Source organism: Rhinolophus ferrumequinum, chromosome 8 (assembly GCF_004115265.2).
Source record: "Rhinolophus ferrumequinum isolate MPI-CBG mRhiFer1 chromosome 8, mRhiFer1_v1.p, whole genome shotgun sequence".
Taxonomy (NCBI): domain Eukaryota; kingdom Metazoa; phylum Chordata; class Mammalia; order Chiroptera; family Rhinolophidae; genus Rhinolophus; species Rhinolophus ferrumequinum.
In genome coordinates, this window is record NC_046291.1 from 6091033 (window position 1) to 6116538 (window position 25506).

At 39.0% G+C, this 25506-nt stretch overlaps 1 protein-coding gene across 3 annotated transcripts in view; it reads right to left on the reverse strand.

Annotated features, from left to right (window-relative positions):
* Nucleotides 1-25506, reverse strand: part of GIGYF2 (GRB10 interacting GYF protein 2) — a 117238-nt gene extending 91732 nt beyond the window's left edge. For all 3 annotated transcript variants that reach the window (XM_033111969.1, XM_033111968.1, XM_033111970.1), the window contains exons 1-3: nt 25416-25506; nt 20067-20132; nt 839-922 (exon numbers count right to left, since the gene is read on the reverse strand). In XM_033111969.1, coding sequence (XP_032967860.1) covers nt 839-879 — 41 coding nt within the window. In that variant the 5' untranslated portion in view covers nt 880-922; nt 20067-20132; nt 25416-25506. The remainder of the gene's footprint in view (nt 1-838; nt 923-20066; nt 20133-25415) is intronic.

Below are 25506 nucleotides of genomic sequence, written 5' to 3' on the forward strand. Positions count from 1 at the left end.
AAACTTTAGAATGACATACAGAAAGAAATTCATTTAAAAAGAGTCTTCAGATAGGGAGTTACTACAGAAGTCTGCAACATTTACCAAACCACCATCACCTGAACAACCAAGAGTGTTTAAGGCACTACTCTCATTTGTCTACTTTATGTTAAGTAGATAAGGCTTGGTTCGAGGCTTGAATGGAAAAAGCAACTATCACTATTCACACTACTGACAAGAGGATGTTCAATCACCAACTTTGGGGGGAAAGGAAGAAGAGAGGGTAAAAGTCACACTACAATGTGATGGACCTCAAAATTCCATGAGAATTCCATATTCGGGGTCCAAACACATCTGTAAGAGCCTCAAAGGTCAATTGTTATCATAGCAAATGCTAGCCCAATCCTGTATGGGCCACTGTTAACGGCCAGTGTACCTCTGGACAACCTGCGTAGCCCATCAATAAAATAAAAGTCAAAGAAAACTGTTTTTCAAATGAGTCTATGAACAGCACTCACAAAACAACACTGTAGCAGAAAACATATACACATAAAAATGTTAACAATTATATAAAATTGTATATGCACCTAGACAAAGGCTCAAACAAAAAGTAAATTAATTTGGTAGGGTGGTGGGATTGTGGGGAGTTTTAATTCCGTTACCATTACATAACCAGACCAAGAAATTTTTTTAAAATATAGAATGTAGTCATTAATAAAATATAATTTATTCCTAGAATAGCTACATTATTTTCAACGAGGCACATAAACGAGTCTCAAAAACCACCCAACACCTATACAAATACCTTACTACTGTACTGGTCATCCTACATCAAAAAGATGAGATTTTGAAAACTCACCATTCAGGCCCAAAGTTCAGTGTCTGTGTTTCCGCTGCCATTTTTTCCCGTATGTTAACAACAGATTTTTATATGTGGAGAAACCTGTAAAAGAGAAAAATATCTCCATATAGTTAGTCAAGATTCAATGCAGAATCCCAGCCCAGAAAGTATAGCTAGGGAGTGTGTTTTGCTTATGCTCCTCTCAACCAGAATCACCAGAAAGATTTTAAAATCTGTTTGTAACAATATAGCAGCAAAGTAAAATGAATAAATCCACCCTTACATTCCCATTCACCATCTTTTCACGTTTATCTGAGGAAAGGAGGCATGGTATGAGACAAAGCTGGTGAGACAGGTGGGACCAGACATGCAGGGCACTGGGAACCAAATGAAGGATCTTCCTCTTTAGCCTTAGAGCAATGGGGAGTGAATTAAGGGTCACAGATTGCCGTTTTAATTTACGTTACTCCCTGGTAATAGCTGTCCCATCACCATGAGGTATATACCAAAGATGCTTAAAACAAGGACATCCTCCCCACCCCCACCCCTGCTTATCGATCTCACAGCTTCCCCCACAATTCTCCCCACTTTCTGCTTAGCACTTAACACTCTCGTGATTATTTAAAAAATTATCTGGGAACATCAAATTAAAATAATAAGCTAATGAATTTCATGAATAACTTTTCAAAAGCAACGTTAAGATATCAGAGCTTACAGTAAAATAAGTCAGACGGGCAAAGACAAACACCGTGTATTACTTTTCTGCAGAATCTAAAAAGCCAAACTCAGTGAGTCGAGTGGTGGTTACCAGGGGCCGGAGGGTGGGGGAAAGGAGGGAGGTATCGGGCAAATGGTATGAACTTCCAGTTACGAGATTAACAGGTTCTGGCCATCAGCACGGTGACCACAGCTAATAATACTGTGTTATATACTTGGAAGTTTCTGAGAGTCGATCTTAAATAATTTCACCACAAAACAAGGAAATCTTGTTTTAGTTCTCTTTACCATTCTACCTACAAATCTTCTGGTAGTGCCAAACTACCATACTGCACAAATACTAAAAGCGCAAAATTGTTAATACCTTGGTCTCAGAACCTAACTACCACTTACAACAGGGTTTTCCTAAGATTACTTCCCAGTGTAAAGATTTCTGGAGAACTCTTAAGAACCTAAGAATAATAATTCAAGCTATTTAATTATCAACCAGAGTCCTACATTACTCAGAATGGTGTTCTGCTCATTCTCCTTTATGAATTAAAGCAGGAAATGTAAGCGTTATGACTGTTGAAGAAACCTAATTTAAATGCTTCAAGTACTGCACTGGCTAATTCTGAATTCCCCACCCCAGATTGCTCCTTCCAAATTAATTTAAATGAGCCCAGTTCTAATGTATTTATATGTACTGGAGGGATAGTCTTACATGATGCCTCTGAATTATAAATTAGTCAGAATGGAAACTGGGCCTTATTTCTCAATTGTCCTTTCTAAGGATGGAGTGAGGTATTAAAATGAGCATAAGCTTCACCACCATTTAAACCCCACCACGCCACATGCAGTCAACTCCCACCCCCAGGAGACTTGTGACCATTAGAACACAGCTCTGAATTTTTGCAGCAAGCCAGGATCTGAACCAGACGTGGACGCCGTGCTCCCACCATACTCTTCCTCCTCTCTAGACTGCCTTTTCTTGAAACTATTTCCTCCTTTCCCCTCCATGACCAGCACTATACTTTTTTTCCTATTTTTCCTATCATTTTCTTCCTATTTAGTAACCATTCCTCAAAAGTTTCTCTGCTTTTCTAACTCCCCTCTGCATACCCAGGATTTATTTAACTATAAACTCTGTTTAGAACTGTCTTGAACCTTTCTTTATCTACAGTGGTGTTCTCTACTAACACTTTGGGTAGAACTCTGCCTACTAAATCACAGGGAATAATAGGGGACATGCAGGGAGTGGGGGTGGCGTTATAACAATTGCAATGAAAAAATTCTCCCACAAATTTCTAAATTGTCCCCATCCCTGGGGAGAGGCCCCACCCCTGCTGTGAATTACGTATTTGATTCTTTTCTCCCGTGACTTGTGTAGCATTTCCAGGGGCCTGCTCCTCCTGGATATCTATCACATCAACAACTGATCAAGGTACCACTGTTTTAACAGTCGACTGGTCAGCCAGGCTCAAAAGCCCAGAGTTATCTGAAACTCCTTCCTCTTTATCTCTCATATCCAATCATTTTGTCCCAAATTTAGTCAATCTTTCCTTCAAAATTCCGCCTACATTCTCTTTTATTATAATCAAACCTTTATTAACTCATGTCTGGATTATTAGAATAAAACATCTAATTGGCTTCCCTGACTCAGCCTCTAACTATTTCCATCCAGGAAGATCAATCTTCCTAAAGCACCACTCTGGTCATGCCTATCCCCTTATAACAGTCAATTAAATCTACCGCGTATCGTCAAAATTCTTAGTATTTCAGGTTCCCATCAACCTGACAACCCATTATCTCTTCAACTATTACTGTTTTACCTCCCAACTCAAAACCAAATGAGAACTTTCTACTCTACTTCTGTGGTTCTGCTCATTCCATTTCCTTCACCCAGAATGCCTGCCATCTTTCCTTCACAATGGCCTGCACGAAACCAAGGATCCATTCAAATAACTTATTCCACAAAATATTACCCACAGTAGAAAAAGCTCCAAGGAAAGCTCAACTCCAAGGAAAGGAAAATCTAAACAGAAAATGCAAAAATGAAATCTATAGGATTCAATACTGGGAGCGGGGTGCCTTTTGAATCTGAACATAAAGCTTGAAAAAAGGAGAAAATAGAAATGATTTTGGGCGAAGGACACATGGTTTTGGACAAAAGCTGAGGGCCTGAAAAGACTATAATATAAACTTTGAATTTCAGTGCAGAGTCGGGATAAGGAGACACAGATTTTGAAGTAAAGCTACAGAATTGCAACCAAAAATTGGCTGAAACTATCCCAAAGCAGAAGTCAAGGACAAGCTCAAGGGACAAGAACAAAGTCTCAGCAAACAATGTGCAGGAGGATACAGGAAGAAGAGAAAGACCATGTATGTAGTTAGATGTCTCTAATCCTAACCTTTCACCTAAACTCAAATTCACTGACTCTAGCTTTCTCCAATTTCACTGTTATCAAAAACAGAAAGGAGAAAGAGCTAAGTTCTTTTGGGAGATTATCCATTTGTTCAATAAGGCTAAAAACTAAAGAGAAGATCTAAGAAAGCAGTAGCCGTATCACAGAAATGTTTGTATTTTATATCCCAAGGGCAACGGGAAAGCTATGAAAAGATTTGGGCAACAAAGTGTCCAGAATGAAATCTGCACTTTAGAAAGACCATTCAAGGTGCCGGGAGGAGAATGAATTAGCAAGAGATAAAGGAGGGGTATTAGAAATCCAGCAGATATTGTAGAAGCCAGACCTACATAGCACTAGAGAAGAGAGGCGATGATAAGTATATTCACTGACATGAAAAGATGTCAACAATATATTAAGTATCCAAGGCAGGCCGTAGAATACAGAGAATATAATTACATTCAATACATTTTTAATGGGTATATATAGATATGCCCCAAGATGTGAATATTTTTACTTCTGAATGGTGGAGTTATGGGTAATTATTTCCTAGTAAGTTTCTAACTCATGTATACAACAAAGATAGTTCCAGTACAATTTTTTTAATGGAAGAATTCACAAATTTCAAATATTGAAGTCAAAAAAGAGCAAGACTGAAAAGCCTTCACTGGCTTCCACAATGAGGTCACTGGTGACTGGAAGAGTGCAGTTTACAGAAGTGTGGGAGGGGCCAAAGCCGGATTTCAGGGGGATGAGGCGTGGCTGGGAGGGAGGAAGGGAGGACTAGAAATGCAGTCAGCTCTTTATAGAACCTTAGCTGTGAAATGGTAAAGAGAAATGAACTCAAGTGGAAAGAAATTTTCCATTTTTATTTTAGATAAAAGTATCCTAATGGAAAAGTACTAATACAATCAAAAGGTAAAGAAACAATTAGCAAAAATATGGTGGAAGTAAAGTCTCTGAGAAGGCAGAGTGGATGGGATTTCAGAGAACAAATGGGGGAAAAAAGACTTTACTCCTATCCACTGTGACATGTCATATCCACATGACTTAGGATGCCTCCAAACTTATTCTTGTGGGGTTTTGTGTGTGTCTGTGTGTGTGTGTTTGTGTGTGTGTGTGTGTGTGTGATTGGAGGTTGAGGGTAATTCACATTTGATGGCCTCGATTTTCTCAGTCAGGTAGGTAAATGACAGAGGAGATAACAGGGTAAGGTTTGAAGGGAATTAAGAAATGGCTAGCTGCTGTGATATACAATAGTGTTTGTTTTTTCAAAAAATGAACTTTATTTAGAAATACTTGCAGATTTATAGAAATGCTACAAAGATATTACCAAAATTCCCCCGTTTCCCTTAATGTAAACAACTTCATTACCACAGCACATGTGTCAAAACTAAGAAACCAACACTGGCACATCACCATTAACAGTTTATTCAGATTTCACCAGTTTTCCGGCAGTCTGCTTGTTCTGTTGCAGGAGCTAATCCAGAAAGCCACAGTGCAGTGAGTTACAGCAGTTCAGAAGGCCCCATCAACACGAAGATGGCACCTGTCTGCATAGTTGTGGGCTTCTTTCTCCAACTTACAGCCTGCGGCTAGGACAGAGAGAGCTCACCACAGGAGTGAACCAGGATTATGAGTTTGTCAGCAGTAAATGGAAGAGTAAGAGGGCAACGTGCAGGGCGCTGGCAAAAGTGTGATTTGGCACAATGGGCAAGGAGTGAAAACAGAAGAGACTTTACAAATTTGAGGTGCTAGTAATGTCGAAAAGCAGATGTGGTAGGACTAACAATGAAAGCACCAGAAGTAGAGATGGAGGGATGTCAGGAACCAGGAGCCTGGGAGGATTGGATGGATCATCCGCATGGACTCGGCATCACCTCAGGATAATGGCAGAGAGGAGAGTAGAGAAGACAATGAATCAAAGGGTGAGACCACACAGCCTACATCTGATGATAATGAGGGTACAGATACTGTATCATCAGCATGAACTTCAGAGGAAAAGGGATTTCGCACAAAAGATGGAGTAATAATGGCTACGGTAACTATATGTAACCTACCATCTAAACCAGAAAATGTGTGTGTGAAAAGGGTATTAATAATTACAGACAGACCATGGGAGCCAACCAGGCTGAAGGAACAGAACAGGCACACGAACGGAAAAGGATGAAAATCCCGATTCTGCCGCTGACGCACCCACCACCGTGCAGGAAAACACACTGGTAACTTAGGAGGGCTAAAGGGAATGCAACATTACCAGGGCAAGACGGGCTTCAGTTACCTTAACGATGCGGAAATAGCCTACAAACAGTTTAACACATGGAGAGGTTTCACACAAACATGGTATTTCAAAGACCTCAGTAGAAAGACTTTGGAAAAAAATGAAAACTGTGAGAGACTGGGTCAAAAGAAGAAACTCAGAGTGGTGTGAAGATGAGACTACAAAAAGGATGAATAAACAGATGGACTTTAATTTATGGCAGATGACGACAATAACACCTGGCAGAGCAGAATTAGCAGACCTCAAAAATTCTGAGAGAACTAGTCTTAGTTCTCTGAACTAGTCCTAGTCCTAGAATCTCTGAAATATAGGAGCACTCAAATCTTTGAGGAAGTCAGAAAAGGACGTAAAGTGGACATAATGATATTAAGTGGTCATAATGGCATAAAGTGCTTCTGAGGGAATGGAGCAAAACACTGTCAGTTCTGAGACCACCCTATTAGCATATCTTTCTCATGCTGAAAGCAACTGTGACAGAGCAGGTGACAAGGCTCTCACTTCTCTCCTCTGGCCTTTTCTCTCCTTTGGCTACTCCATTCTAGGAATAAGGGCCTCAGACAAAGTCTACCCTCAAATTCCCCCGCCGTCCCCCCCCACCCGCCTCCTCCCCCCTCCCCCCGCCTCCCCCACCCCTTTTTCTGCCTCTCCCCACCCCCCCTCCAGTTCAAGCCGTGGTTTCTCAGTCTAGTTGTGTAGGACACAGCTCCCTGGCCTGTGCTGGTAGTATGAGCCTCGCGCTCCCCGCTGGCTGAGGCCGTCGTCAGTCACCGGCCGTAGGTCAGCTGCTCACGGCAGCTCATGGCAGCTCTCGCTAGCTGCCAGTCGCTCATGGCAGCACACGGTAGCCCACGCTGGCTGCCGGCTGCTCTCGGGAGCATAGCAGCCCGCAGATGCTAACGCAGATGCTAACGGCAGCGCAGATGCTAACGGCAGCCCGGCTCCAGGAAGAGCCACTGTTCACAATCTTAGCTGTAGAGGGCGCAGCTCACTGGCCCATGTGGGAATCAAACCCGTGACCTCGGCGTTAGGAGCAAGGCGGCATTCCAACCACTTGAGCCACCGGGCCGGTCCCATCCTCAAATTATAAAGCGTTGACTTCAGAATAGCTGAAAGAATATTTCTATATTACCACTATTTCAGACCTCGTCCGTTATTCAAAATTCCTTGTAAGTGAATTCAAGTATTATATTCCTTCGGCAATTAATATTAAGAAGTTAGCCTTCATCAATAAACTGCATCCTGTACTTGACAATGGATGTGATATAATCTGTCAACTTCTTAAAAACTCTGACCTAAATTAACCCTCACTAGCAATTATTTTATCTCTGATTACTAGCATAATTATTTTTCTTTTTCTCTATATATTTTTCTAGTTTTCCTGGGTCTTCAACTTCTCTTTGGGACCTCATCTATCACTGTGTGCATAAGAGTGCATGTTCAAAGGATAAGTGGGAAGAGATCAATTTAGCTCTTTGTTATTGTTGGGTTTGAAACAAAAAAGAGAGACCCTGGCCTCTCAGCTCTTCTAGCTACCATTTTCTGCACCCTGGCCCAGTGTCGAGGAGCTAGACAGCTTCTGGACACACACAATCGTTATCAGCATGAAGGAGCTGCAGATCTGTGTAGTAAGTCCTGTCCACACAAACAAAGCAAGGCGAGGCCAAAGCAGAGTCCACCCGGCACAGCAGCTGACAGCTCGACACTGAATGTGTTCCCTGACAATGCTTCCCAGAAGTCTTGATAGACTGATTAGCTAGCACTACTCAACTAACAATTCAAAATATATACTCCTTTGACAATCTCCTAAATCTTTCTTATAAAAACAATTATCTGCTACTGCAAATCTCCATATTGTGGGTATGTAAAACTTACCCAGTGAAGTTTTAGTAAAACAAAACTATGGCAAACCTGGGATTAAGTCCAGCCAGGACAATACAGTCTGCCAAAAAACTGACACAGAGTGAGCACCAAGGAACCTGAATCTGCCCCACACTGCCTTACCTCCATTTTCTCAAAATGAGAAAAAAAAAAGAGCTACTCCCCTAGCACTCTTCACATATACCAAATAAATGAACAGTTCTGTCCCCATTTTAGCAGCTTTATTCACAATTACCATAAACTGACATTTGGTGACTATGTTCATCAACACAAATGTCCACCAACAGATGAATAAAAGTGTAGTGGAGATTCAAGGACGTGAGCACGTGAAGGTGTAGAGAGGGGTGGTGTGACAGAGAGCGCGCTGAAGCGCCGCGCCCCTTCCCACGTACCTAGCACTACGCATCTGTTCCACCTGCTGTTACTGAGCTAGGTAACATTATTAATAATGAGACAAACTACACCACGTGCCTTCTGATGTGAAGCACTAAGAAGGACACAGCATCACTATGATATATTCCTGACAATAATGTATAAACTGAAACTAATCTTGAAAAAAGATCAAATAAACTCAAATTGATAGACATAAAATTAACCAACTGTACTCTCAAAAATATGTCACAAAAGACAAAGAAAGGCTGAAGAATCATCTCAAATTAAGAGAGACTAAAGAAATATAAAAACTAAGGGCAAGGGTGATTCTTAATTTCATCCTGAACCAGCCAAAAATATGCTATAGGAAACATTAAAGAGACAATTGGAATAATTATTTGAACAGGAGTTATGGATTAGATAATGGTATTGTATCAATGTTAATGTTTATGATTCTGAAATTTTCACTGTGTCTATGTAGAATGTTCTTATTCTTAGAAAACAACATTGAAATGTTTAGGGGTTTCAAAAAGAGCATAAGATCTGTAACGTATTCTCAAATGGAACAAAAAAATTATACAAAACTAAATTATATTTAAAAATATGTATATATATACATGCATATATGTGGAGAAAGAAAACAAAAAAATGAATGATAAAGCAAATATGAGAAAATGTTAGAAACTGGTGACCAAATTAGATGAATGGCATACAGAAAAATCTTAATCTTTGCAATTTTTCTGTAAATTTGAAATTATTTCAAAATAAGTTTTAGAAAATTGTAGTATATTTATACAACAAAATACCCAGTAACAATAAAGGTTAACAACCAACTACTGATAATCGCAGCAATATTGCATGAATGCCACAAAAGAAGCCCGCCACCAAAGAATATGCACTGTCTGATCCCTGTTATATGATGTTCAATAGGTAAAATAATCAATGGTCAGAGAGGTCAGAAAACTGCTCACCACAGAAGTGGGACTAATGACCGGGAAGTTGAAGAGGAAACTTTTTGGGGTGCTGGAAATGTTCACTGTGTTGATCTACAGACATATGCAAAATTTTTTCCAACTATACATTTTGGATTTGTGCACATATTGACTACATTTTATACCTCAATTTTAAAAAGGTTAAAATAAATCATAAATGGTTTAGCTGGAATAAAACAGTACAATTAAAAATATTTTAGGGGCCGGCCCAGTGGCTCAGGCAGTTAGAGCTCCATGCTCATAACTCCGAAGGCTGCCGGTTCGATTCCCACATGGGCCAGTGGGCTCTCAACCACAAGGTTGCCAGTTTGATTCCTCTAGTCCCCCAAGGGATGGTGGGCTCCACCCCCTGCAACTAGGATTGAACACAGCACCTTAAGCTGAGCTGCCTCCCGGATGGCTCAGGTGGTTGGAGCGCGTCCTCTCAACCACAAGGTTGCCGTTTCGACTCCCGCAAGGGATGGTGGGCAGCGCCCCCTGCAACTAGCAAGGGGACCTGGAGCTGAGCTGCGCCCTCCACAACTAAGACTGAAAGGACAACAACTTGAAGCTGAACGGCACCCTCCACAACTAAGATTGAAAGGACAACAACTTGACTTGGAAAAAAGGCCTGGAAGTACACACTGTTCCCCAATAAAGTCCTGTTCCCCTTCCCCAATAAAATAAAAAAAATTAAAAAAAAAAAAAAGGCAACACAACTCTATAGGCTATATGGTTAAATTAAATCATGCCTACCACCAGAAGCCATAGGATAAATTCCCAAGTGCTGAATGTAGGATAATGCAGGCATTTAAAAAAAACAAAAAAACATTTCAGTGGACAGGAAGGAAACTATTTTAAATGCAAGTCTTATGATAACAAAAAAAAAATCCCTATTTAAATTTCTGTCATTGAAAAAACTTACACCATGTTAAAATTATTCAAAAATCTGTCTGCTCTTTAAGACCATAAACAAGTCTACATTCAAATCAAGGCAAGACTCAGTCGCTAGGCTAAAATATGTAGGTCTCAAAATTCATTTTTTCCCAAACTTCAGAAAAAAGCTAAGTAAAATAAAAAGGAAAAGGCCAAACATGAGGGGGAATGATATACACATCACTCATAATTGTAAAAGGCTGGAAGCAATCTTGTAAAAGCAGCATAGTCATTCAACCGACTACAGTGTACAATGACATTTGCACAAGAGTGTAATTATACGTATGTTGTAAAAAGAAACAAAGAAATATGAGGTGAGAGTAACGATTTTTTCCATTTTCATAATTTGCACTATTCTTCATTTTCTTTTATAACAAAATATATTGTTTAAGTCCCACAAAAGTGTTTGCCTGGACTGTTTAAAATACCTTTACAACCCCAACATAAATGTCATAGAAAGTTAATATTCTTTTGAACATTAATTCAGTTTAAAAAACAATTTTAAGGTACAAAAATAAAAGGGAACTCTTCTCCCACCTATTATAGCAGAAAGCACTTTTTCCTTCTGTATTCATCTGATGTGGCACTACCAGATCTCTTCATTGTTAAACATGAGAACATTTTGAATAATTTTTAAAATATGATCTGTTAACATATTTACTGATGACAAAATTTCATAAAGCAAAATTAGGCTTCAATTTTTCACTTTATTACTAAACATTTAACCTAAGGAATTCACAACTTTTTCCCCCGAGAAAGTCATCAAAAGTCAAAAAAATTGTCTACCTCTATCTGGGCCATACATTATACATAAAACCTTACAAAATACTATTTATTTCTATGTTAATTATTCTTTTTACGTCCTATCTTCAAAAAATATATACTCAGCTGACTTTTCTCTTCATCCTAAAAGGAATTTAAATTCCTAAGTTACAGTGCTGTGATAAATACTGCAAACCCCCACAATCTGAATCACTACCCATGCCATGAAACTAAGGTCAGCTTTATTCCTAAGAGACCCAAACCACAAACAACCCAAATATTCATCCACAGATGAACAAATACTGTAACAGCCATACCTTGGAATATTCTCAGCAATAAAAAACTGATCACTGATACCTACAGCAACTTGGATGAATCACTAAGAAAAAGAAGCCAAACCCAAAAACAATACATAGTGAATAATTCCCTTTATATAAAATTCTAGAAGAGGCAAAACTATAGTCACAGAAAATAGATTAGTGTTGGGGGAGGGGAAATGACTGCAAAAAAGGAGGAAATTGGGAGGGGGATGAAAATGTTACATATCTTAATTATGGTGATGGTTATACAAGTATATACATTTGTCAAATTTCATAAAATGTACGTTTAATATGAGCGTACTTAAAATGAAGGCTTTTACTGTATGTTAATTATACTTCAAAAAATTTGATTTTAAAAACGACTAAGCTTACTAAAAGTAGACTGACTACCGCCCTCAAAAAGCAATGCATTCCATTTTATATTTTTTAGGTTAAACCCCATTCTTTAAATCTATTAAACAAGATGGTAAATAAAGTTTTGGATAAAATTTAAAAGTGAGGAACACTGTCTAGAACCGTGCTGTCTTATATAGTACCCGCGAGTCACATGTGGCTATATCAAGGTATATTAATTAAAATTAACTAAATTTTAAAATTCAGCTGGGCCCCAAAGTACACCTATTACACAGGCCACTCTACTAAGACCAGGAGACATAGCAGCCCTACCTGATATAAAACAAACACAGGGAGGAAGCCAAAATGGGAAGATAAAGAAACATGTCCCAAATAAAAGAACAGAACAAACCTCCAGAAAAAGAACTAAACAAAATGGAGACAAGCAACCTACCAGATGCAGAGTTCAAAACACTGGTTATAATGATGCTCAATGATCTCAGGGAGAACTTCAACAAAGAGGAGGAAACAAAAATGGAGAGAGAGAGGGCCGGCCCGGTGGCCCAGGTGGTTGGAGCGCCAGGATCCTAACACTGACGTCGCCAGTTCGATTCCCACATGGGCCAGTGAGCCGCGCCTTCTACAGCTAAGATTGTGAACAACAGCTCTCCCTGGAGCTGGGCTGCTGTCAGCAGGAGGACAAGGCTCACAATACCAGCATGGGCCAGTGTCCTACACAACTAGACTGAGAAACAACGGCTTGAACCAGAGTGGGGGGAGCAGGTAGAAAGGGGGGGGAAATGGAGAGAGAAAATGTAAAATGAACCAATCAGAATAAAGAATACAATAACTGAAATGAAGAATACATTACAGGGAATCAACAGCAGATTAGATGAAGCAGAGGATCGAATGAGCAATTTAGAAGATAAGGTAACAGAAAACACCCAAATGACAGCAAAAACAAAAAAGAATCCAAAAAACTGAGGACAGTTTAAGGAACAAGCCTCTGGGATAACATCAAGCGTACCAAACAACATTTGCATTATAGGGGTACCAGAAAGACAAGAGAAAGGAATTGAGAACCAACCTATTTGAAGAAATAATGGAAAATTTCCCTAACTGGCGAAGGAAATGGATATTCAAGCCCAGGAAGCACAGAAAGTCCCAAACAAGATGAACCAAAAAGGCCCACACCAAGACACATCATAATTAAAATGCCAAAGGAAGACAAAGAAAGAGTCTTAAAAGCAGCAAGAGAAAAGCAGTTACGTACCTACAAGGGAGCCCCCATAAGACAGCTGATTTCTCAACAGAAACTCTGCAGGCAAGAAGCAATTGGCACAAAATATTCAAAGTGATGATGAGCTAGGACCTACAACCAAGATTAGTCTACCCAGCAAGGCTGTCATTTAGAATCGAAGGACAGAAAAAGGGAAGAAAAAGCTAAAGGAGTTCATCACCACCAAAGCAGTATTACAAGGAATCTTAGGACTTCTTTAAGATGGAAAAGGAAAAAAGAAAAAATATGAGTAATAAAATGGCAATAACTACATACCTATCAACAATTACTTTAAATGTAAACAGATTAAATGTTCCAATCAAAAGATGTAGTGTGTGTGAGTGGATATGAAAAAAACACCAATACATATGCTGCCTACAAGAGACTCACTTCAGATCAAAAGTCACAGATTGAAAGTAAAGGGATAGAAAAAGCTATTTCAAGAAAAATGGGAACAAAAAAAAAAATCTGGGGTAGCAATACTTATACCAGTCAAAATAGACTTTAAAATAAAGGCTACAACAAGAGACAAAGGACCCAGTAATCCCACTTCTGGGTATTTATCTGAAGAAACCCAAGCGCTACTTCAAGGGAACGTGCTCATCCACACGTTCACCGCAGTATTATTTACAACAGCCAACATATGAAGGCAACCTGGGTGTCCCTGAAAGGATAAATGGATAAAGAAGTGGTACATATATACAACAGAATATTACTCAGCCATTAGGAAGAATGAAATCTTGCCATCTGTGACAGCCTGACTGAACCTAGAGAGTACTGTGTTGTGTAATATGTCAGACAGTAAAAGATAAACGTATGATTTCACTTATAAGTGGAATCTAAAGATCAAAATAAATAGAAACAAATAGATACAGAAAACATTTTGATGGCTGCCAGATGGGACGGGGTTGAGGGTGGGTGCAAAAGGGAAAGGGATTAAGAAGTGCACACTAGTGGTTACACAGTAGTCATGGGGATGGAGGGTATAGCATAAGGAATATAGTCAATAATATTGTAATAACTATGTATGGTGTCAGATGGATACTAGATTTATCGGGATGATAGATGGGAAGGGGGTTGGGGACAGGGTGAAAAAGGTGAATGGATTAAGAAACACAAATTGGAATTAACAAAATAGTCAATGGGATGTAAAATACAGGGAATACAATCAATATTATGGTGACAACTACGTATAGTGTCAGGTAGGTATTAGACTAGTCGGGGAATCTTCTTAAATTATATAAATGTCTAACCACTACGTAACCACTACACCTGATGTAACGTACAGCATAGGGAATATAGTCAACAATACTGTGGAAAAAAATAAAATAAAATCTAGTTCCTCAAGGGGAAGAAGGGAGAATAACTTGACCAGGGACAAACCTGACAAGTTATCAAAGTCCACATTAACAATGACACATCATGTTGACCGTTTGTGCTCTTGATATGATGAAAATGGCACTTTATCTGTGGTCTTCCTCACAAAAGCCCATAATCTCAGTCTTATTAGGAGAAAATATCAGAGAAATTCAACTAGAGAGCCATTCTACAAAATAACTAGTAGTCCTCAAAATGGTCAAGACTGTTAAAAACGGAAGTCTAAGAAAACTGTCACAGCCAAGAGAAGCCTATGGATACCTTACTAAATGTTATGTGCAATCCTCAATGGGATCCTGGAACAGAAAAACACAATAGGCAAAACTAAGGGAATCTGAATAAACTGTGGACTTTACTTAATAACAATGTGTAGATATTGATTCATTAATTGTAACAAATGTACCATAATAACAGTATTGTGGTATATATATGGGAGCTCTCTACTTACATACTATCTTCTCAATTTCTCTGTAAATCTAACATTGTTTTTAAAAATACAGCCTACTATAAAAATAATGGAATTTGAGTTGTAATAAAAAAGTAACATTTCCATCATAGCAGAAAGTTCTGTTAATAATGCTAGTGTAGAATACTATTTTTACAGCACTATTATAAAGGCTGTTTTATAACTAATCACAATTTATGGACAAATCTGTTTCTACCCAGCACTAAAAACCCTCAATGTTTATTCCAGTTTCTATTGCAAACAATTACTTTATTTTTTTAAATGCTTTAAAAAAAAAAAAAATCAATGCAACACATACACATAAACTAACATTGAAAACTGCTCTACTCCCCAGAGCAGCAATTCTCAAAGTAAGTCTTCCAGTCTTCTGAAACTCTTTCAAGGTATCCATGATGCCAAAAAGATTTTCATAATAATACTATCACTTGCAGTTTTCACTATGTTGGCACTGCACTGATCATGAAAAGCAATGATGAGTAAAACTGCTGGCACCTTAGCATCATTCAAATAATGGCACTAAACTGTACTAGCTGTCACTGTATTCTTCACCACCATGTGCCACACACTTGGAACAGAGAAAAAGCCAGTTTTACTTAAGAATGCCCTTGACAAAGCAGTAAAAACTACTGATTTTATTAATCTTGATCCCTGTATAAACATCGTTTTAATATTCTACGTGATGAAATGGGAAGCATGCATGAAGCACTTCTGCTGCATACAGAAGTCTCAAAGAAAGGCACTTTCGCGACTATTTTGAGCTGCAAGATCAACTACCTGCCTTTTTTTTTTTTTTCATGGAACATCATTTTGACTTGAAAGAATAGTTGACACACAAATATGGTTATCCGGACCTGGGTATTTAGTACAATACTTTTTCAAAAATGAATGAAGTGAGACTGTCACTTCAAGGAAAACAATTGACAATACTTGTTGTCAATTATAAAATTTGAGCTTTCAAGCAAATACTAGAACTTCGGAAAACTTCTATTCACCAATATAAGCTTGATGGGTTTTCCAGTACTTAAACTTTTCCAATATTTAAAGGCTTTTTTGATGGGTGTTGATATTAATGAATGTGATTTTTTTGATACTGTGTAATATAAAATATCCATTAAATGTATAAGACCAAGGGATTTGAAGGTATCAGAGTACAAAAGGTGCACTAATATAATTCAGATTTCACGTTGCAACTAATCTTTAAAAACTATTACTTGTTTAATTTTAGTGTAATATCAAAGAATATCTGCAAATATCTGAAAAAGCCCTTAAAATATTCCTCCCTTTTCTAATTACATACATATCTTTGTGAGGATCGATTTCCTTCATATACTTCAACCAAAGTAATAATAACAGATTGAATACAGAAGCAGGTAAGAGAATTCAGCTGCCTTCTATAAAGCAAGACATAAAAGCAATCTTCAAAAAGGTAAAATAATACCCCTCTTCTCACCAAACTTTTTAGAAATGTTTTAGAAAATGGGCGTTTTTCCTTAAAAACATACAGAGGGTACCAAATATATATATATATATATGTAATATATATATATATACACACACACACACACACATTTAAGAAGGAAAAAAACCATATTAAAATTGTAATACTCAATATATACCAATAACAAAAGATGAATACAAGTCATGTGTATATATTTTGGCACCCCCGGTATTTATGGCAACATGAGATTGTTTATTATTTTAAAGCAAATTAATAAATCATTTTCAATTTCTCAATATGATAGGTGTAACTAAAATACAAATAGATGTAACTGAAAACTAAAGCTCTTTAGAGTCCTCTACGTTTTATGAGGGTAAAGGAGTCCTAAGATCAAACAGTTGAGAACATCTATCTCAAAGAAAGGAAAAAATGACAACAAAAGAAATACATATATTAACTTAGAAGATACATACATACCCTGGAAAGCGTATCAAGGGGCATAAAATACCAACAACAACAAGAACACCAACATCCAAAATGTTACACTTATATTTTTTTTAAAGTATCTAGGGCTTTAAAAATGTACCTTTGCCAAGGACAGAGAGACTGCACATTTTGAAATTTACTTATGATTTTTTGGTTGCCTCTGCCACTAGGCTGTAAACCCCATGAAGACAGAACCTTGTATGTTTTGCTTATCACTGTGGATAGCCCAGCACCTGGCACAAAGTAGGTATTAAAATACTTGTTGGATTGGGAAAAAAAACACAAAAAAGACAAAAGACTTACAAACAGAACCCACTGATGTCTCTATTCAAATCATAAATAGAAAATTTTACACTCAAAATTTACCTATTTACGTACCGTGTTTCCCCGAAAATAAGACCTAGCCAAACAATCAGCTCTAATGCGTCTTTTGGAGCAAAAATTAATATAAGACCTGATCTTATTTTACTGTAAGACCGGGTATAATATAATATAATACAATACAATACAATACCGGGTCTTATATTAATTTTATCAATCATATCAATCATAAAAGCCACTCATTGAGAGCCTATTTACTGTAAGTCAGGCATTGTATTGGGCATTTTAGATTTTTAATTTCCACGACCACCATCGGATATGCTTTACAGGTAAGGAAAACAAGGCTCCAAGCGGTTAACTTATTTATCTAAAGTTACAGATAATAAGCAACAGAAAATTACACCCACATTTCTGTTTAAAACTCCACAAGCTTTTCTCTACATACTGATATAGTGCTCAGTAGTGCTTGGTTACCTTTTCTCCCACACTTCCTTGCAATTTTCAGAGGAATTCATTTTGTGGAAGTCCCTTTTCTTTTTCCTAATCTCCCACACTCTGTTCCACTATCCTCCAACTTCCACCCCTCTGTATCACTCAATTAGACAATACAGTAAGCCCTTCGCTTAGGGAAGAGTACATAGTCTCGTATCATACTATCAGAAACTTCATTAACAATGATGGAAGTAAATAAAAGACTAAAGGAGAGTATCCGATTCCAGAACATGAATTAAAGCTCTCTGACCCACTGATCTTGCAGAATGCCTTCACATCCCATTACTCAACTTGCCATGCTGTGGGCAACCCGACCTCAATTCCCACGGGGCCAATTAATCATGAGAGCCCCTGGATGTGGCAATGTCTTCAAGGCCTGAGCCATGATTTACCATTTAGAAAGTACCAAGACCGTATCTCTGCCAATTCCTTGCCAGTCTCTGCAACCAAAGAACCAATACTGAAGAGACCAGAGCTCCCAACACTTCCTCCAGGGCCAGGACAACTTGAATAAAAGGGGCTTTGTTCCCAAAGAACATACTGGTCACAATATCACTGTAAGAAGTGCTACTACTGTTACTATCCTTCTCCCCACTGCTTCTGAACAGTATCTAAATGTTTCTCTTTTTTGCTCCCTTTTGGTGAAAGGAGAACAAAATTAGCAACCATGAACTATTCTGCAAAAATTACAATGCCCTAAATATTACCATGTCATCTGATCTTACCAAGAAGCCAATTGTTTGGAACAACAATTGTTGTGGAAAACAAGCCAATGTTATCCAGAAAGGGATCCCTAGAGCTTGTGAAAGTTTTACATAGATTGTGGAAATCTCTTTAAATCTTACAAAGTCCTGAATAAATCTTACCTCAACATCCAGATTAAAGAAAACATACAATATAAGGATTCTTCTACCTTAAACATGAATTAATCTGCAATCTATTTGCTAAAGAAACCGTGGCTGAAAAAAAAGTATCACAAAAAGTTACATTTGTGGCCTGTCATTCGATACATAACACTATAACAGATCACTTTTATCAGTAATCCCTCGGCTTTGCATCAAAAATCTTGATATACTAATATACTAACGTAAGGTTTAACTAATAAAAAAAATTACTTAAGCAATTGTCACCAAATACATACAATCTACAAACAAAAATAAACAAGACTTCAAAATGTCCATTAAAAAAGAGTTTGCTTCTGTATCACCTAATAATTCTAGACTACAAAAACATACTAGTACAAGTTTATATTGTCTCACTGATCCTTTATTGACACTTCTACCATTCAAATAATGTGAATGTAGATTCACATACAGAAGTCTCAGGCTTCAAAATTCTCTTTGGCTTCCTAACACTCAAGTGTCGCTTAGTGCTATAAAAGTACCCAGAAATTAAAATTTATAAAAGCAATCAATGAAAAATAAATAACCATTTATTTTTTCCACTAAGCCTCCCATTTCCTTACGTTCTTTTGCTAAATCTTTACCCCAGATGCTCATCTGAATCCCCCAAATCAAGAGCTTTTGTTAAAACACTGCACTAGGAAGTTCCAACGAGGATACTTAGTGAGACCTACTGGGCCTCAATTACCAAAAGATATGCATATATTTTTAACTCTTCAGGACACAAATTGAAACTGCTGAGCTATATACAGGAAATTTTTCTAGGGAAGAAAAAACATCTAGAAGCTTCTGTGGGCCTCTGACTAGAATAGCCAACACACCACCTTTTCTGAGACCTTCCCCCTGTCTTAGGAGTAGGATCCTTCTACTAACAAGTGTGCATTTCTAGATCCCAACTTCATGACCATACTAAATGGTACAATGATGGAGAACTGGACCAAGTTCAACCAATCAGATTTTCCCTCCCAGGAATTTGAAATGTGGACACTGAGCTAGTAACCAGTTAGCTAGTGGCACTAGAACCGGAGTTCATATGTGGCTCCAGGAATGAGGTGGCAATTTCCTCCGATGTGTTTGTTAAAGCATAGAAGGTCAGACTGTGGAAAGACAACTAAAGCAGGATAAAAAGAGACAAGAAAGGACATGACTAGCCAGAGGGGAGAAAAGTGCTATCTGGACAACCTTGGCTTCTAAATGCTTCCCAGTTTCTAATTCGCGTCCTTCATGAAGCCAACTGCTCTTGGGTTAAGATACGTCCTTACCCCTACCCCCAAAGCATTCCTTTTCCTGTTTCATGCCATCAAAAAAATCCTTACAACAGTTTAAGACACAAATTTATAACAGGAGCAATGCAGTAAAGGTATGATTATTCTGATGATTCATAAGAGATCTGAGCAGCACCTGGGAAATTGTTTCCATTCACTGTCTATAAGTTCAGATGAAATAACAGGACAAAAATAACCAAAACCTTAAAAGTAAAAATCATCTGTTTGCATACGCCGTCAGCTTTGTACTCCCCTTCAACACTCACCTGTTCAAAAGTTCTTCTGCTTCACAGCAGGAGGTTTGAGCAGACTTTGTTCAGGTCCTTTTAACACTGTAAATAATAAAAGTATTACAGTAAATGACCCAACAATCTCCTAGGAAACTTTAAAAACATAATTTTTATCATGAATATGTTTTACAGGAAATAGAGTCCAAACCTGGTTAAAAATATTAGAATTACCTGGTGTGCTTACAAACCAGATTCTCTGTCCTAACATCTAGAGAGTCTCTCTCAGTAGCTGTTGAGTGGGACTGAAAAAAATGTATTTTAACAAAAGTTCTAAGTGATTCTGATGAAGCTGACAAATAAGCACCAATATAAGGTTTCAGGAAAGTGATCTGAAGTTTTCATTCAAAACCACATTATAGGAATTTGGGATTAACTTTTTAAACATATCTAATAGAAAAATGACAGCCAGCAACATAGCAATACAATAATATGTACTCTATGCAAATAATCAAGGAGCCCCAGGAAGTCTGATCATTGCCAACTCTCCAAAGAGCAAAGCTCCAGGTGTGCTGTCAATTGCAAAATCACAACCTTCTTTTAATGCTGTTGAGACAGTATCTTAAAAATCCACAAGATGGTGGTATTTCAAGTGACAAGGAATGGACTGAACCCCAACAGATTCAAGTGGTTTCTTAGCAATAATCAAATGCTTTGAATGCTGCTTCTAAAGAGTCAAATACAGTAATTAAAAATTACAAAGTTGACAATTTTACTAACAGCAAGAAAGCAACTTGAGAAAGCCACTTCTGCCTTTGATTTAATTTGAAAAAAAAAATAGCTGTTATAATGTCCAAAAGGTCATCCAACTTTACCCACCGCTCTCTACTTTTTATAAAGGCAGACATAATAAATAGAGGGGAGAACAAATTCCCCTCTCCTATAAAATAAAACAAACTCTCCTATAGTAATAAAACAAACACTCCTTTGGTTCCAACTCGAGAACAAGCTCTAGGTTACCTCCTTTTTAAGTATAAATTAAGTTCCAGGGGAGGCTGGATGTCTCAGTTGGTTAGAGCACGACTTTTTAACAGGGTTGCCAGTTCGATTCCCACATGGGCCAGTGAGCTGCACCCTCCATCACTAGAATGAAGACAACGAGCTGCCAGTGGAGTCGCCGGAGAGGCGGCTGGATGGCTCAGTTGGTTAGAGCCAAGAGCTCTCAACAACAAAGTTGCGGGTTCAATTCTCCCATGAGATGGTGGGCTGTACCCCCGCAACTAGACTGAAAACAGTGACTGGACTCGAAACTGAGCTGCGCCCTCCACAACTAGACTGAAGGACAATGACTTGACTTGGAGCCGATGGGTCCTGGAAAAAGCACACTGTTCCCCAATATTCCCCAATAAAAATTAAAAAAAAGAAAATCTTGCTTTAAAAAAAATAAAGTTGAAGTTCAATGAAACTCTGTAATTGACAAGAAAATATGAAATTGTGGTCCTTACTCAACTACTTAAAGTAGGGAAGGTTGTAATACTTTGAAAATATTTTTATAAAATTAATTTTGGCCACTTATGGGAATATCCTTTGATTTTCAAACCTCTCCGCTCTTCTCCTTCAACCTCACACAAAATTATGGACAATTCAACAAAGGTATCATTTTGTATTCCTGTATAATTAATTTAGTATATTTATCAGTCATCTGAGAGCATATAAAAATAAAAAAATTCTAACCTGGTCAAGAAAAATTAGGATTCTAAGTATAAGTAAGCTTGCCTATGGAGTAAAAATCTACTTATATTTTTAAAGCAATGTAATTCTTCAGCATTAAAAATGAACGGAAATCCTACAACTTTATCACCATAAAATCCTAATGGGGGAGTCAAGAGGGGGAAAAAAGCCTGGATTCAGAGCTTTATAATGATGACCAAATGATAAGACAATTCAAATTGTTGAAGAAAAATGGATATTTAACCTGCCTCTAAAACACCTGGATTAACACCAACATTGGCTATAGATTCCACCTAATGAGACTGGTCCCACTATAATCTGTAAGACATAGAATGAAACAGAAAGTACTGAAAATTTACTCAGCCAGGGCTAATGGAGTCAGTCTCTGAAAAAAGGCACAGAGATCCTTTAGGAGGGCAAGAGTAAAGGGACAGTAATAATCTTTTCACCCAAAAAGATTCTCCTAGATAGCAATCACTATCAATACTGTTATCTTCCAGTGTGAAGGTCAACAAAAAGAGAATAGACATATGGAGTACTAAAGTGCAGAGTCATGGGAACATATGAGCTGGTAAGACATCAAAGACATTATCATTTGAAAGTGTCACTTCAAAATTCCACAAAGGAACCGGAGGGAGAAAGGTGATCCTTTTAAAACACTACCCTCCCTACTATCATCACTGTGTCTTTTAGCCAAGGAGCTACACTCACACCCCGAGGTTGTAATTCCTAAGTTCTCATGCTTTGCAGGCAACCATATGACAAATTATTTTTCATATATGCAACTCACAAGTAAAAGCATTTCAAAAGCAAAATATTAAATTCCTACGGTAAATTAACATGAAAGAGGACATTTATGAAAGCTCAATAATAAGAATATGGAGATAAGCTGGAAGGAAATCAGAAAAAAATGTTCTTTCAATGAGAAAGTCTACTGAGTATCAAATTAATTGGAGAACTAGTCTGAAAGGTAAAAGTGGAGGAATGAAAAACTCAGCACAAAAAGTTCTACGCATGTACCGTTTCCCCCAAAATTAGACCAAGCCGGACAGTCAGCTGTGTCTTTTGGAGCAAAAATTCATATAAGACCCAGTATCATATTATATTATACCCAGTCTTATATTACAGTAAAATAAGACAGGATCTTATATGAATTTTTGCTCCAAAAGACACATTAGAGCTGAATGTCCAACTAAGTCTTACTTTCGGGGAAACGGTAAAATGCTATAAAACATATACATAGTAGTGGAAAAGTCCCTGAAGAATTTAAAACGAGGCTGGACAGCACAGAAATAATTTAAAGGAATTCTTTACTAACCACATTAAGGACAACACGAGTTAACACATTGATTTCATTTTTCTTCCAGGTTATATCCCTTAATGACCTGAGTCTAAACTTCAAAGGAAAATCATTTGCCTGCATTTTCAAATATTCTGTGGTATCTCAAAGATCCCCTTCTTAGACAGCAATTCTTTTTTTAAGATCCCTTTAGGCAGTTGATCATCAATCTCATGTGAAAACTATTTCACGACAACTTCCTGATATATGTTCTATGAGCATCTTGAATTTTTCCAAATTGGGGGGACAGGGGGGGTCATGTGGAGGGAGGGGGTGGGGCACACTGGCCCAAATTTCCAGAATCTGATGTCTGATTCCCCTAAGAGTCACAGAGATGTGGGAAAAGATTCCAGGACACTGAATAAACCCCTCTCATCTTAGTACCAATGAACTGGGTACACATTTCCGACCACCCTACCTGTCACTTGTGCCTCTCTGGCTAGAGCCACACCAGATCTGCTCCCACTTCAGTTCCTGCCTCAGGGTTTTTGCCCTCACTTCTGTAGCTTAGAGCATTCCTCCTCCACAGAACTACCGGAATAGTTCCTTTACCTGTATCAGGGCTTTTCTCAAATATTAGCTTTTCCATGAGACCTTCCCAGGACACTCTCCTTAAAATTAACCCCTCCCCCAACTCCCTAGTATCCCATCTCCCTGTCTCATGTTTTTTCACATCACTTACCACTAACTATATATTTTTACCTAAGTATTTATTTGTCTAGAAATGAGCTCCATGGAGACAGGAATTTTTGGTCTGTTTTGCTCCCAGCAACCAACAGTGCAGCCGGGTCTCAATGTTTGTCAAATAAATGAATGATGGCACATGGTCCCTTCTCCCTCTTCAGTCTCAAAAATTCTAAAATGTTTCGTCAAGTATAGAAAAGGTGTGAAGCCCTTTCTTTTCTAGTGAATCACTACCATCACCAGTGTATTCCTCAGTGTTAAATATCAAAGGAAGCATTGTGTGACATTTTTCCAGATACGTGCCACTTAAAATTTTTTTTCTAGTGTCCTCAACTGATGTCAACATCTGATGTAACAGAAAAGTACACATTCCAGTTTGAGCACTCTGAAAGCTGCTACACTAATGAGTAAAACACATAAAAACATCAATGAATGACAGAATGCATTTATGTTCTAACCAAAATGGACAAACTCTGTAAGGTCAGAGCTGTCAATTATTAGAATGATGAGAGTTAACGTACAGATAGGATGACAAGAAAAAAATGTTTTTAATCTAGGAGTCTGAAAAAGAAACACTACATGAGTCAAGATTCTCTTCCCTGCACCAACACTGGGCACCAAAACTGCTTATAACCCAAGGTATACAACATGGGTAAGAAGTTGTTCACAAGTTCTGGCCCCTTCCTCAATTTCTTGCAACTTAAATTGGAATACTTACCTTTCTCACAGAGACAAGAGGTGTGCTTAAGTGCTTTGACTTTCAGGGAAAGGAAGCATTAAAAAAAAACACACAAAACACGGTGCTAGATAAATGCAACACAATATTATTGCTTCCCAATCACGGTCACACAATCTGCTCCACTCTTATGCCCTTCTCTGGTCGCCTGATTTATGCTTCAGCCACAAAACTGAAGTATTCAGAATGCTGACAATTAAGGCTAATGCCCATTTTAACCCGAGGTGAACATTCGGGTACCAAAGATGCCACAGGCTCTACTTTCCCAACCTCTGTCCCAGGTTCCGAGCATGGCTCCACCTTGCCTCAGGCCTGGTCCAGACCCCGTCCTCTCGCCACGGAAGGAGTCTTCCCAGCGCCAACGCTCGGTGAGGAAGAGAAGGGTGCACCTCCCAGAGGCCAGGTGTGGGGAGGCGGGCCGGCCAGCGCAGCTGTCCGGCCGCAGCAGCTGTTACCCCGGGCAGCCCGCGGCTAGGAGGGTGGCTGGCCCCGAGGGGCAGGTAGCGGAAGGCGAGCCCTCTGGCCCTCAGCGAGCCGGCCTGACACTGCCCCCCTCACCAACATCTTCCCTTTCTCGGCTCCCCACCGCGATGCCAACGGGCCCCGGCGGAGGGGGCACCTCGGCTCCGAGGACGGGATGCGCCCGGGCCCGGCGTGCCCCCCGCCGGGGAGGAGGCTCTCTCCGGCCCCGCACCTGACCTGTCCCCTCGCCTGACGCCCGAGCCGGCCGCGGCCGCTGCCGGGGCGGCCTGTGGGTGTCCATGCGCCTGGGCAAGGTCCGCCGGAGCGGCGGGGACGCGAGCGCGGGCGGCAGGCCCCGGCGGCCCGAGGCGTGGGGCGGCGGAGCCAGGGCGCGGAGCAGAGCCCGGCAGGGGAGCGAGACGGAGTCGCTGGTTACCTGCGGTCCGGGACAGGGAGTCTCTCAGAACCCAAGTCAGTCCTCAGCCTCAACAACACAAGATGGCCGACACGTCGCCACGCACGTCACG